This window comes from Cantharellus anzutake (assembly GCF_015039405.1).
Source record: "Cantharellus anzutake strain C23 chromosome Unknown EI90scaffold_96, whole genome shotgun sequence".
Lineage (NCBI taxonomy): Eukaryota > Fungi > Basidiomycota > Agaricomycetes > Cantharellales > Hydnaceae > Cantharellus > Cantharellus anzutake.
The window spans coordinates 15,645-29,206 of record NW_024067046.1 but is presented as its reverse complement, the minus strand read 5'-3'; the positions used below and the strand labels follow the sequence as shown (position 1 = coordinate 29,206).

The 13,562-nt window shown below is 48.7% G+C and overlaps 6 protein-coding genes across 6 annotated transcripts; 2 read left to right on the top strand and 4 right to left on the bottom strand.

Annotated features, from left to right (window-relative positions):
- Positions 1–3,162: 3,162 nt before the first annotated feature.
- EI90DRAFT_2978718 (UDP-glucose dehydrogenase) lies at positions 3,163–5,079 on the bottom strand (the record flags this gene model as incomplete). Its single annotated transcript, XM_039055954.1, has 8 exons — positions 3,163–3,195; positions 3,255–3,451; positions 3,512–3,575; positions 3,637–3,759; positions 3,816–4,139; positions 4,200–4,542; positions 4,597–4,888; positions 5,031–5,079. The coding sequence occupies 8 exons, from the start codon at positions 5,077–5,079 to the stop codon at positions 3,163–3,165; spliced, it is 1,425 nt and encodes a 474-aa protein (XP_038909831.1).
- EI90DRAFT_3147275 (uncharacterized protein) lies at positions 5,078–7,213 on the top strand (the record flags this gene model as incomplete). Its single annotated transcript, XM_039065514.1, has 4 exons — positions 5,078–5,080; positions 6,593–6,719; positions 6,779–7,007; positions 7,069–7,213. The coding sequence occupies 4 exons, from the start codon at positions 5,078–5,080 to the stop codon at positions 7,211–7,213; spliced, it is 504 nt and encodes a 167-aa protein (XP_038909830.1).
- A 26-nt stretch (positions 7,214–7,239) lies between these two features.
- On the bottom strand, positions 7,240–8,413 carry EI90DRAFT_2696629 (uncharacterized protein). The gene is made up of 6 exons (XM_039053482.1): positions 8,299–8,413; positions 8,051–8,242; positions 7,873–7,933; positions 7,640–7,666; positions 7,357–7,577; positions 7,240–7,302 (listed from the first exon to the last, which is right to left on the bottom strand). The coding sequence occupies exons 2-6, from the start codon at positions 8,211–8,213 to the stop codon at positions 7,298–7,300; spliced, it is 477 nt and encodes a 158-aa protein (XP_038909829.1). The 5' UTR covers positions 8,214–8,242; positions 8,299–8,413; the 3' UTR covers positions 7,240–7,297.
- A 728-nt stretch (positions 8,414–9,141) lies between these two features.
- On the bottom strand, positions 9,142–9,968 carry EI90DRAFT_2694816 (uncharacterized protein). The gene has a single exon (XM_039053478.1). It carries the CDS (start codon positions 9,656–9,658, stop codon positions 9,179–9,181), a length of 480 nt encoding a protein of 159 aa, XP_038909828.1. The 5' UTR covers positions 9,659–9,968; the 3' UTR covers positions 9,142–9,178.
- EI90DRAFT_2978713 (putative alanine transaminase) lies at positions 9,664–11,277 on the top strand (the record flags this gene model as incomplete). The annotated part of the gene is made up of 3 exons (XM_039055953.1): positions 9,664–9,888; positions 9,945–10,116; positions 10,170–11,277. The coding sequence occupies 3 exons, from the start codon at positions 9,664–9,666 to the stop codon at positions 11,228–11,230; spliced, it is 1,458 nt and encodes a 485-aa protein (XP_038909827.1). The 3' UTR covers positions 11,231–11,277.
- EI90DRAFT_2978710 (uncharacterized protein) lies at positions 11,271–13,455 on the bottom strand (the record flags this gene model as incomplete). The annotated part of the gene is made up of 13 exons (XM_039055952.1): positions 13,216–13,455; positions 12,946–13,165; positions 12,862–12,893; positions 12,519–12,810; positions 12,300–12,463; positions 12,150–12,252; positions 11,971–12,097; positions 11,849–11,915; positions 11,774–11,793; positions 11,703–11,724; positions 11,538–11,649; positions 11,463–11,486; positions 11,271–11,398 (listed from the first exon to the last, which is right to left on the bottom strand). The coding sequence occupies exons 1-13, from the start codon at positions 13,444–13,446 to the stop codon at positions 11,271–11,273; spliced, it is 1,542 nt and encodes a 513-aa protein (XP_038909826.1). The 5' UTR covers positions 13,447–13,455.
- Positions 13,456–13,562: the final 107 nt, after the last annotated feature.

The window sequence follows — 13,562 nt, the reverse complement described above, 5'->3', positions numbered from 1 at the left end:
CAACATCTGAATCGATGTCTACATCGATATTCTTACAATCTGTGAGAAAACCTCAATGGCCTGGTGAGTGCTCAGACACCAGACCTCACTCTTCCTGCTCCCACCCCCCCCCCCCACTGGGTGGTTGAGCTCCTGTCTGCTGTGAACGTGTGAGTTGGACATAGCAGGGAGTCGCCTGAAGTGCCCAGGCCAGGCATGTCATAAGCACACTGCAGGTGGGTCAATGGTACATTGATACAGAGAAAGGTCATCCATGTAGAATAAAGAGAAAATAAAGAGAAAGTGAAATAAATGAAGAGGAAGTGAAATGGGGAGAGAAAGAAAGAGGAAGGGGGGAGGAGGTAGGAGAGGACTGGGTGGTGGGGTACCGGGTGAAGTGGGGCCGGGTGGGGCCAGGTCAGGCAGGTGCGCCCTGACAAGACGGTAACTAGCCAACTAACTAATAACCGGTAGAAGTGGATCAAAGATGATAGAAGATCAGAAGCAGAAAAGAAGAAGAACCTGATGGGGATACAGGCCATGTGGCGCTGTGCCACTTATGCTAGCGACCCGAAGATGTGCCCTGACAGAAGGGGGGATAACTCTAGTTGATTTTATCACTAGGGTGTAACCTATCTACAAGTTATGTATATATAGTTACAGCGAGGGCAGGCCCATGAATGGTGGGACCAAGCAGAGTGGAGCTAACGGAGTTAAACATTAGCCAACTGAATATTACCAACGAGTTGGTTATGGTGTAACAGGTCTATCGATCTAGACTCGCGACCCAGGTCTGGGGGGGTAGGTCTCTCTCTATCTCTCAGGTAGGATGGTCCTTGGGAGTACAGTGCTGATAACCCTCTCTACCTCTAACTAACCGTCTGTACAGTTGTCATGGAAGAGTCCGATACAAATATAAAAGGAAAGTCACATGCGTGAATGAATGAAAATAGTAAGGAAAATAAAGAAAAAGTCATATCTCCTCAACCACTCCACCAAATCCGACGATCTTAGACTCGTCAGAACCACATCCACAGTCTCTACAACTCCTACTATTACCACGACTCACCAATCCTAGTCCCTGATGCAGTAGGGGGTGAAATGTGTGATAAGGGTTGGTTTGACCTGCATGGACTTGTCCCCACAACAACGGGGTTAGTGGAATGGTGGGCTATAACCCAGAAATGGAAAGGAGGGATAGGCCCAAAGGTACACTTGCAGGGCAAGCAAGTGAATTGCCCAGCAGGGGTGGGAGTGTGCTAGCAGACATCGGAGCTGTCTGGAAGCCTTCAGGGTTCCATACTTAGGGAGGTGTAGGTAATATATTGAATTAAGGGGGTGGTGACCATCGAGGGAGTCAGAGGTGATTGTGGAATATGGGGGCTCCGAGGTTAGTGACAAAGGAGCAGAGGTAGTCCGGAAGGATCGGAGGTAGTGGAGGACAATGGCCGTAGATGGATATGACACTGGGCTGAAGGCCAAAGGGTCCGGAAGCAAAAGGGAACAAAGAGCGGGGTTGGCTGCACAGCAGCCGGCAATGACCAAGGGTCAAAACAAACAATAACAGATAAATATGCAAAGGAGTGTAGGGCCACGATAGCAATGGTAGCAGTGCCGGACTCGGAGTTGGGCCAGAGTCAGGCATGGGAATGATAGTGGCCCAGTGAGGGCCAAGTGGGCAGGTAGAATGTCAGGGTACCGAGCTGCTTGGACTCTAAGTCAAGGGATCCCAAGCCTTCGCTGGAGCTGAGGCTGAGGGGGACAGGATCAGTCTCAATGGGGGAACCTGGCAAAGCAGATTGTGATAGGGATTCCAGCTGAGCAGCGAGGGGAAGTGAGAGAAGAAAGTTATCTTCCTCACTCGCTACCCAGGGAATGATAAAGTCAGTATACCTGGCAAAGCAGGGCCACTCTACAGAAGGAAATATAACAAATGTCTGTGCCAGTCCGGGGATGATGATCAGGCTGTGCAAGTATGGGGCAGGTGTGTCATCAGTTGTGTGTAAGCAGTCTGGACTTAACCAGGCTGTACTCTGACATAGAAGGAGTCACGCTGGGCACGGTGCCAGAGGCAGACTCAGGGTGGGAAGGCTGGTGTGGCTGGAGGGGAGTCAGCCAGGTGCAGGGGAGCCTAGGGGCAAGCAGGGGGTGAGCAGGGGGTCCTCAAGGAGAATAGGGATGAGGGTCGGAGCTCATGCTCACGCTTGCACAGCAGGACAGGCTCAGGCGGCATCAGGACGGGTGGGAACGGGCCGGAATGCACGGCCGTGACACTGTGCACACTGAGTTTGCAATCCAGAGGACTGGAGTTCAATTCCCAGTATGTCCAACTTTTAGGTTTCCCTAAAAGACCACATGTACAAATTCCAACAGCAGACAGCTGGGTTACTGCTGAAATATTGTGTGTGCTCATCAAGTTAGGCATAGTGATGATTAGATCCTTGGCTGTGGGTTTGAGGTGTTTGCCCACTATATGCATGTGCAGCCTCTATGATAATAGAGCGGTGAATAATATCCTTTTTTGGTGGTGCCATTGGGACACGGTGATTTTTTTCCTAAATCGCAAATCACATGTTTTGCCTAATTCCCACTACTCCGTAGCGGGTCCTACATTTTTTTCTCCCAAACTCAATTGTCCTATGCACAGGGTCCTGTATGACCCCCAAACCCAGGGTCCATTCTCTGCCCATACAGTTCTATTCCGCTTGCTGCATGGCTGCAGTGTAAATTACGTGGTCCTGAACTTATCAGAGTATGCGGTGGATTTACAGAGCGAGAGTGAATCTCGGGCTTCATCAGTAACGTTGAGAGTGAACATGCATGCGAGGTAAGAGTAGCGGGATCTGCCGCTTTAGGCGGCGTTCCCCAGTTATATATCCATCAAGATTTGACGCGCAAATTTTTTTGACGGTTGCTGTAATTGGCGCAATCACAGCGAAATTGCAGATAAACTTCGGAAATTTTGCAAGACGACTGGGTAGGAGTCTGGCTTCAACCATGAGCTGTATTTTGCATTCAGTTCGATTGAGAAAAAAAAAAGGGAGAACAAATATTGGGCCGTTTGCGGCGTTAGAATTTATTCATATCATGTTAACGACGGAACTTTGTCCTCCGTCCTCATCTATACAGGGAGAATACATCACGGGTGAGGATATCCATGCACGAAACGGAATTTTGGTTCGATTAAAGGCGTTCACCACGCCCGATAATGCTGACCTGTGCACGTACGATCCAGATCAGTTGCACCACCCATCACCACACTATATCAACCATACCTTGAAACCGATCTTGCGCAGCTCTTCCCCATTCACGACAAGTCTGCCGTCAAATACAAAGGCTGGTTTCTTCATCTGACTGAACACCCCAGCCCAGTCAATCTGTTTGAATTCGGGCCATTCAGTCGCAATCACTACGGCCTCTACATTCTGCGTCGCTTCAGTGACAGAATGCGTGATGTTAATGTGCTTCTGAACTGATGGGATTCACGTAACCTAAGGTTCGAATCATATTCACGTATCAATCACACACTTACTGTCTGCGAGCTTCAGAGACGGAGATGCTTCCTGCAAGTCCATCCAGATTTGAGACTCCTCGACCTTGCGAAAACAATTTGTGGGTGGTACACCGATGTATCGAATGAATCATTCCACAACTCACCTTTGGATCGTAGATGTTAACGTGTGCATTCTCAGACAAGAAATCTCGTATAAGTGTGATGGCGGCTGACTCCCGAGTGTCTCCAGTATCAGCTTTGAAAGCAAACCCGAGCACCGCAATGCGCTGTTAACGCATCAGAAGGACAGCTTGCCACCTAAACCAAAGCGTGAACACATTACCTTTCCAGTGATGGTATTAAAGAGGGTATCCACCACGCGCTTCGAGAAACGACGCTTCTGGTATTCGTTCATCTCAACGACCTGACGCCAGTACACGGCAACTTCTGTCAGATGAAGTGATTCGCTCAGATAAACCAAGTTAAGGATGTCTTTTTGGAAGCAGCTTCCACCGAACCCAACGGATGCACGCAGGAACTTTGGTCCAACACGACTGTCTTTGCCAACTGCATGTGCGACCTCGTCAATATTGGCACCAGTAGCCTCGCAAATGGCAGACAATGCATTGATAGAAGAAATCCTTTGAGCAAGCATCGCATTGGCGGCCTATAATAAATAGTCAATCAATCAAGGAAACATGTCTGCATCCCGCAATCCTGAACGAACTAGCTTCGATAACTCAGAAGACCATAGGCCAACGGTCAAGATTCGGGATTTGGGGACCCAGTGAGCATAGATCCCGGCAAGCGACTCACACGCACTCAGACCCTCGGGAGACTGGAGTGAGCCAATAAGCACCCGGTCGGGGTTCAATAGATCCTGAATAGCAGTTCCTTCAGCCAAAAACTCGGGGTTAGAGAGAATGTCGAATCGGCAGTCAGGCTTGGAATTCGCTTCGAGGATTGTTCGCATGGACTCTGCCGTCCGGCAAGGAACGGTGGACTTTTCTACGACAATCTTAGAGGAAGTGGAGACGCGGGCAATTTGACGAGTTGCTAATTCCACGTAACTGAAGGGCGCATCTGTCAAAAGGACTTTCCAGACGCTGCAGAAACAAACTCACTTGAGGTCGGCAGCAAAGCCGGCCCCAACACCAGACTTCTTGGTTGGGGTGTTGACACTCACAAAGATCAACTCGGCCTCGAGAATAGCTTTGTCAACATCCGTGGAGAAAAACAGGTTTCGACCGCGGGCCTGACGGACAACGTCCTCAAGACCAGGCTCATAGATAGGGAGACAAAAATCGGTGGAGTTCCACGCGTCGATGCGAGCTTGGTTGAAATCCACGATCGTGACTTGAATATGAGGACACTTTAAGGCAATTACAGAACAGGTGGGTCCGCCAACATATCCAGCTACACGTAAGATAGTATATAAAAACAATAAACGCGAGACTCAAGCGCAAACACGAAGTGATGGCAATACCTCCTGTAACCACGAACGGCGAGGATCATGAATGAAGTAAGCTTGGGCAATACCATGAACTAGGCGGACGACGCGCCCACTGACCGAGACAGCAGATTTTAGTGATTTTGAGGGGCGCCATGGTGCTGTGTCAGTAGCAATTAAGAGAAGGGGACTCGCTGGGAGGTTCTTGGCAATTATTTATGTAAGAAGCGACGATGAGTTTGCTTCCGACCAAAAAAGTGGCCCGATCAACAAATCGAGCGAGCCCGTCAACGGTTGCTCTCGTGGGGATGATCTTGTTGATCAAGACTGGGACCATGCAATTATGTAGAGTACTCTCTGAACAATTGTATCATGCATGTTAATAGTCACAGATTATTAACACATGCATAAACATACACCAAGATGTGTGTACAATTAATTTAAAATCAAAAGGTACAGCCATAAAAGAACCACCCAACAGATAAGAGAAACGTACCCAACACAACAGATGTGCAGCATGCTTTGGAAGCTCAGGCCAATCCGAAATGGTGTCATTGACGAAGCCAGAACAAGACTTTTTTATCCTCGCAACACCGGAATTAATGAGGGTGACCTCACCTGAACTACACATTGAATATTTGACAGCATATTACGTGGAATTCAGATCAAATCCCATTTATACTGGGACTTTTGAATCGTACGCACCGACCATTCATTGCAGTTTAACCCGACGACTTGCGAATCAGAGGATGAATAATTAACAGCTTGAAAACAGGACTAGCGGTACTTGCCATGGAATCTGGCGCAGTCCCTGGGGACATTGGTGATGAAGTCGGGGTAACATCGGCGCGATCATCAGAACGCACGACAGGTACCAAAGTTATTGAAACCTCTGGACCCCCGCCACTGATAGACCATTGGAAACAATCCGGATGCTCTGTCTCTGCAAGTTTGTGATCGGTAATAGGGCACAAGGCATTGCTCTTGACAGGAGCGAGTCCAGCAGGAGGAACACCGTTCAGGGAGATGGGTGAAAGGGAAGGTCCCCCGGAAGACAGGCCAGTGGGTTGGTCTTGATAACTCGTATCTGCGTATAACCTAAGCACAAGATAACGGAAGCTGAGGACGATCCTACTGTGCAGCGAGCCCGGTGGATAATGGTGAAAATACAAATTTTCAACTTCGCTTAGCGTTTGACGGGTCTGTATGAAGCAAACTAGCATCAACTTCCTTTGGTCAACCCAATATAGCACTCACCCACCCATGATCAACCTTCAGCCGAGCGTACTGCAGCCTCATCCGAAGCTCATGACTCCACTGATTGCCGTTTGTCAGTAGCAAGCAAAGCGGATGCCCAAAAATGAATTACAATCCGTAAACGTTCGCTCACATCAGCGTCGCTCCCAGATAGTAGTCGAGAGGGTTCCCGGTTGTTCACGGACGCCATGTGTGAGTAAGCACACTGCGTGGTTACGGTGTGGCCAATGCCAGGAGCGAACTGGATTTATGGCAGGCAATGATTCTGAATCTACAAACACACACACGTGACGGTGTCCACGCAACCTCCACTGCCTCTCAACCACAAGGTAGCTACGCCACAATGGTAGGGTTGACCAACTTACGTCCCACCGGTTTAGGCTTATATCTGGTTGCTAACGATATTTACTCAGTCAACCCCTTCCCGTCGACGACTGATCCGGGACTTCAAAAAACTCTCGTCCGATCCACCTCAGGGAATATCAGGCGCCCCTTGCAATGACAACCTCATGCTATGGAACGCAGTGATATTCGGACCAGGTAGCCTTTTCTAACGCTAGGTCTAACTTAGCGTACGACTCGCTCATGATTCAGCTCAGTGGACACTCCTTTCGAGGATGGAACCTTTAAGTTGCTTTTGACGTTCGACGAATCCTATCCCAACAAACCCCCCACCGTTAAATTTCTGTCAAAAATGTTCCATCCGAACGTTTATGCGAATGGAGAACTTTGTCTCGATATCCTTCAGAATCGCTGGTCGCCTACCTACGACGTGGCCGCGATACTAACTAGCATCCAAAGTTTGCTTCATGACCCCAATCCCAATAGGTATAGTTGGTTGTTGGTTGTTGGTTGGTTTTGGCATAAATGGCTCATTGAGCACTTGCAGCCCAGCCAATGCAGAAGCAGCACAGTTGTACCGCGAAAATATGAAGGAATACGTGAGACGAGTGAAGGCGACGGTAGAAGAGTCATGGCTGGATGCTGGGGAGGTGGTGGATGACGATGAAGGGACTGTTGAAGGACAGTCCTGAACATCTTTTCGCAATTTTCTGACACTAATATCGGAGGAGGGATCTCTCCAGACTTCTCCAAGCCCCTTGGAGTCAATGGGGTATTCAAGCTTAAATGTTGTTTTTAACTCAATCCAACGATCGGAGACTTGTTTGTCACGTACGTATAATACGATCCCACAGCGCCTTAGCTCTATGAACATTGAGCGACCTGGGGTTTAAGTACAAGATTGAGTAACCACTGGTGAAGAAGGGGAAGGTGGCGGGTAACGCAAGATGCAAGCAAAGTCGAGCAAAGAACAGAGAGAGGTTACAAACGGATAGGAAAGAACCGAAAAATGAAAAAGAGTAAAGACTACCACCGAACTCGTAAATATACGGGATCCTACCCACCAAAGGTAACCGAAGATCACAACACCTTCACCCTTAGTAAGACCGAATACTTACATTCGGAATTGAAAGGTCGGACTATTACTTAACAAAAACAAAAAGTCAGAAAAGACGAAAAAGAAAATAAGACTGAGATAAAAGGGAAATGCAAAGATGGCACAGAGGCCGAAGCGCAACAGTAAGCGCGAAGGCACAAGGGCCGATGGCATTGAAGCCGAAGGCATTGAAACCAAAGGCACGGAGGCCGAAACGTCCAACAGGACGCAAACAAAGAAAAGAATACAACGTACCGATACAAAAGGACAGCCAAAACAACCCTAGAAACAACCGAGATATGATAAGAAAAACAAACTGAGCATACAGCATTTGAAAGGCGATAAGTATATATGCCGTACGCGAGGTCAAAAGAGTTTCCGGTGTGCGGCGGACAGGATGAAACCAAAATGCTAGAACCCGAGGCACACGTACCTCCATTACATAAATCCCAAAATTTCACCACTAGAAATGGCTGCTGCGCCGCCCCGACCTTGCTTGCACCCAGACTTTGCATCCACATATGGTTCCTATCCCATAACATAAATGATTGAATATTTATTCTGTGATAATTACTAGATCGCGAACTCAGCTTCATGTCAGTGAACTATGTATTCAACAATGTACCTAGATTGCAAACTATCGTACATGACATCGTTAGTAGATCAGAATGTCGCTCTCACTTCAGCATCACATCAGTGAAGTAAGGGTGGTGTAAGATGAACAAAATGCGGGATGTTATGTTTGAGCATTGAGGTCCAAGTGCATAGTGCACAAGGCCAAAGCAATCAAAGTGTGCACCAAAGCGTGCAAGGCGTGGCAATTGAACGAAGAAGAATAAAAGAATATAATATTCTGTCCACACCACCTTGATCCCATAGTGGCTGAAAGCCACTCTCTTAGGTAGCTGTTGAAAACATATTCTCCTGTTTTTGGTGAATCCTAAAACAATAATATTCCTGCTGGGCAGGAGGACATTGCTTGCCATAGCGGCAAGCCTGCCTTCCTTGGAAGACTTGCTCTTCCTCCGGAACTCCGGGATTGGGGGTTCATCCGAGGGAGGGGAAGAGCATATGAGGGCTGGAACAGTTCCGGATCCGGGGAGGACGATAGGAGCCTGCGACGGCTCAGGGCTTGTTGAAGCGCCACGCGCTTCTGTGGGCTTGCAGTCTACAAGTGCCAGACTGCTGTCAACCTTGGTTGAGAGGTGGTCATTTGGACCTAACATTCGAGATGGAAGGAGCCGGGAGTTTAACACTCCCAGAGAAGATTGAAACACAGGGCACTTCCGTGAGTTGGCAGTCCACAAGCGCCAGACTGCCATTAAGTTGGCCTGAAACCGACGTAGGACGTGTCACCTGCGTCATCCCTAGGCGTACAGATGACGCTTGTTGCCCAGGAACAGTGGTAGAGACCACTGGACAGTTTAACCTGGAAAGGTCAAGTGCGTGGGTGCTCAGTGTGCTGGCACCCAGCCTGGGCTGGCAAGCGCTTCTCCCCACTTACAATTGGTGGAGAGGTGGCTGTAGGAATCGCCACTGGCCTCAGAACGAGAGGAAAGGGTCAGAGAAAGTCGAAGCACGGCGGCGCTTTGGTCAGCTGGCACTCAGCAGATGCTGAGGTGCCTTTATTCCCATGTAGAACCAGTGGGGATGGCCATATAGACCATCTTTGGAGGAGATTGGGGTGTGCAGAAAATGAAGAAATAACACAAGTTCTATCTAGCCTTAACACCAATCCCTCTTCCCAGTCCCTTGCGTCTGCTGAACGGGGGCAGGAAAAGGAGCAACGTGACATTACTGGAGAAAAGAGAGGGTGGGAAAAAAACAAACAATATAAAGAGGGTGGGAAAAAGGCTAAGGAATACCAGGCTGGAAAGTGACCTTGCAAGCAAGGTAAAGGTGGGAAATAAGTCATTGCATCAGCTGACTGTGTGAACACACTGCATGTTGGTACAAAGATACCTTGGGCGGCCTGGCTCCGTCCAGCTCTTCCGGTCAATACCGCTACGTGATCAGGCTCGCTTCTTGGTGGTACCTCCATCTAGTATGCACTCACCCTCCGCGTTGACCCTGGGATCCGTAAATCCCGCTCTCCTCGGTGTCCAGTATGCAGTTCGAGGAGAGTTGGCGATCAAAGCCGAGGTCTACCGTGTCAGAATAAAGAACCATCCAAACGATCACGGTCTCCCATTCGACAAAATCGTTCCTTCCAACATAGGAAATCCTCAGCAGCCAGGTCTTGATCAGAAGCCATTGACCTTTGGACGACAGGTACATCTGTTGCGTGGCTTTCGATCTGAACCTTCGACTCAACCTTTGATTCCAAGATCGCTTCGCTTCTGGAGTACCCGGAGCTAATTGAGACAGGGAAGCACCTCTTCCCTTCCGATGTCCTTCGTCGTGCAAAGGAGCTTTATGAAGAGATCGGCTCCATCGGAGCGTACTCGCATAGTCAGGGTATACCCTATATCCGTCGAAGCGTTTCACAGTTCATTGAAAGTGAGCAATAATCTCTGCGCCCCTTTAACCATTTATCTATCCCTTGGTGTTAGAACGCGACGGATACCCATCCGATCCCTCCCACATTTTCCTGACCGCTGGCGCGTCTGCCGGAGTGTCACTTGTTCTTAACATACTGGTAGCCAGTCACCAGACAGGGATAATGATTCCTATTCCGCAATATCCGCTATATTCTGCCACCCTCGCACAACAATCGGGTGTTCCTGTACCGTACTTCCTCGACGAGTCAAAAGGATGGTCCACCGATCCACAAGACGTTGATCAAGCTGCTGTCAATGCCAAGGCCGAAGGCATCAATGTCAGAGCCATTGTCATCATCAATCCGGGGAACCCAACTGGAGCTCTTCTCGATCAACGTACTATGGAAGCGATTGTCAAAGTTTGCGAGAAGCATAATCTTGTTCTTCTCGCTGATGAAGTCTATCAATCCAATCTCCACGACTCCCAGAATCATCCCTTTACTTCCTTCAAGAAGGTAGTGAGGGACATGAAGTCTCCCGTTGCACTGATCTCATTCCATTCCATCTCGAAAGGTGTCACTGGGGAGTGTGGGCGTCGTGGCGGCTATTTCGAGTGTACCAATGTACCCGAAGATGTAATCGCGCTGATTTATAAGATGGCCAGCGTAGGGTTATGTCCTCCTGTTAGCGGTCAGATTGGAGTAGAATGTCTTGTTCGTCCTCCGGTCGATGGAGATGATTCTTATCCTCTTTGGAAGAAGGAGACAGACGCCATTCACGCGGCTCTTGCTTACCGTACCAAGCTTATGGCCCAACGTTTGAACGATCTTCCAGGAGTGTCATGTGTTGAATCTCCGGGAGCACTCTACCTTTTCCCCCGTCTTCACCTTCCCGACAAAGCTATCGCGGAAGCCAAAGCAGCTGGAAAAGCTCCTGATACCTTTTATGCACTTGCTTTGCTGGACGAAACTGGGATTTGTGCAGTCTCTGGGGATGGTTTCGGCCAGAAGGAGGGTGAAGCTCATTTAAGATTGACATGCTTGTGCGCGGGAGTGGAACAGTACATCGAAAAATTGGAGAAGTTCCAACGCGGTTTTTGGAGGAAGTATGGTGGAGAACTAGCATCGCAGTAAAAATACGATAAAGTGATCAGAACGATTAGGATGATTGGAATCACCCGTTTCCTTCAACTGCATTACTTTTGTGCTTAGGAATGAAAGTCCAGTTTTCAGGAACAGGACCCAAGAACATTTCAGAAATTTTGATCCAATCGGTGACCTGGGTGCTGGCAAGTAACGTCTCTACAAGAAAAGTAATAAGCGCAACGACACTACTCGCAGAGTGTCCTCAAAAATTGACTGATACCTAGTTCGTTTCTGCCTCGAAACCCTGCATGGAATTGATTAATTGGTGCCTACTTCTGGACGAAATCCCACCTACTAGGGGGCCGGTCATTGATTCGACCGGGCATTACTTCCAGTAGGCCCACAGGAATATAGCGATGCTGGAAGGATAAGGCTTCACAAAGAAATCGACGAGTTGTATTTACACCCTGTACTAAAGGAGTCAGATCTGTTACGGAAATTAGTATATGCGACAATGAACCATTGTGTCCGATCCCCAATGACTGCACTCATACGTTAGCGGCGTACGAGTGTTGATAAATCTGGGCGCACTTAAGACCATGATCGACATACTGGATCACGGAATATTCAACAACACGCCAAGTTCGCCCGCAAGGAGAATCTTACCTGCCGGATCAAATCAAGACGCTCCCTAGCACTGATGTCCCATTCTCGGCGCTCCTTTATCTCGGTGCTGTACATTGGGATTAAATTCCTCGGATGGTAGCATCAAGACAACAACAACGCACAACAGCCAGGGCTTGATTAACGCCCCTCGGCCAATCATCACCCCATCTATTCCATATTTCTCCAGACAATCCCAGTATGCCTGTGAGGAGTAAACATCTCCGCCGCCAAAAATGGGTATCGGAGAAACTGTTAAACGCATCATCAATTTCACGATCGCAGGTACAGTCATGGGACACACAATCATTGTCCTTTGTATGTTCGCGGAGCGCTTCCACGCACTCTCTGATATAATTCCAGTCTGCCATCTTAGTATACCGTTGCTGCCGCGTCCGGCCATGTATCTGATCACAAGATAAGCATGCTTTCTGTTGTTATACACGACACTTACAGTCATAGCACTGACCCCCCACCCGCCGACGCGTGACATTAGTTTGTGAGTTGTATTTTTCCCATCTTTGACCCCAGTGCGAGCTTTGATAGTAAGCGGGATAGCCCCAATGGAATGATTCATCGCCCTAATTATTTTCCCCAGTTTTCCGGGCGCATCAAGAACTGGGACAACAAAGATTGGAACCGTTTTTTCGCAGGGACAGATGAATGAATTTACGTGCCGCACCCGCTCCAGTTTGGAAGACTAAGTCGATGGGACATCCACAGTTGACATCTATAAAATCGATGCCGGGATTTTCACCACTCCCTAGCTCTTCGGCTAGCACCTCAGCACATCTTGCCAAGGGCACCGCTTTGCTTCCCGCAACCTGAACACCGAACACCCTCTCGCTGGGATGGCGACGAACCAACGACCATTCTTCCCGGGAGCCCTGAAGCAAAGAACCCGATAGTACCATCTCAGAACATGTAATGTCCGCTCCCAGTGAGACTGCTAGGCGTCTGAAGGGCTAAATGAAATGAACGGGTGAAACATTCCCAGATTGTATAGTTATACAAACCAAATTCCCAACAGTGGTTAAAGGCGCTAGGTCTGCCGGCGACGTGAATGAAACCACAAGATGCTTGATGTGAATTTTGCCTACAAGTTAACCCCGTCCAGTTGAGTCTTGTTTTCTCCCTTGGTTTGAAAGGTACATCCGGTGTATCACTTGATTCGGCGGTAGTTGTGAGCAGATTCTGCTTGAATGATTGGGCACTTGCCGCCTCGGACGCATCGTTCAGCTGCTTATCGGAGGCGTCGATGGCAGGGGTGGCGGTTTCTTCTGGCTGTTTAAAATAACCATCCGCTTTGGGCGTGGAGAACTTCGGGATCGTAAATAAGCCATTAGCAAGTGAGGGAGCGAGGAACATGCCTGTCGCGATCGTAACGACTTAAAGAGAGATGCGCCCACGGTATTGATTTCTTCAATGCTGGCTCTCGCGCTTGTGACGAGAGAGCCAGCTTCAGCGAAAGGCAGTAAACCCTCCCTATCCATCGCTTTTTCGACGTGTCCTCCCAGAAAACGGCATTTGTATCCATACGGGCACCGTCCCTTCTCAACGAACAAGGGACAACTTATATCAGAACCGATGGATGCATCCATTGCTTGGAGTTTCTCAGGTTCTGGTTTAGGATCGATTACAATGAGCCTAACCAATGGAGGACCCACAAGGGAAATTTGGATTGGCCAGCGAATATCTGGAGGCTTCGCTATCATGT

Coding starts and splice junctions, on each gene's coding strand:
- EI90DRAFT_2696629 (XM_039053482.1), bottom strand. CDS start 8,213: ATGAAGCTGAGTTCGCGATCTAGTAATTATCACAGAATAAATATTCAA. Junction 7,934..8,050: donor TTGGGATTTATGTAATGGAG/GTACGTGTGCCT, acceptor CTGTATGCTCAG/TTTGTTTTTCTTATCATATC. Junction 7,578..7,639: donor CCGACCTTTCAATTCCGAAT/GTAAGTATTCGG, acceptor TTTGGTGGGTAG/GATCCCGTATATTTACGAGT.
- EI90DRAFT_2694816 (XM_039053478.1), bottom strand. CDS start 9,658: ATGGAGGTACCACCAAGAAGCGAGCCTGATCACGTAGCGGTATTGACC.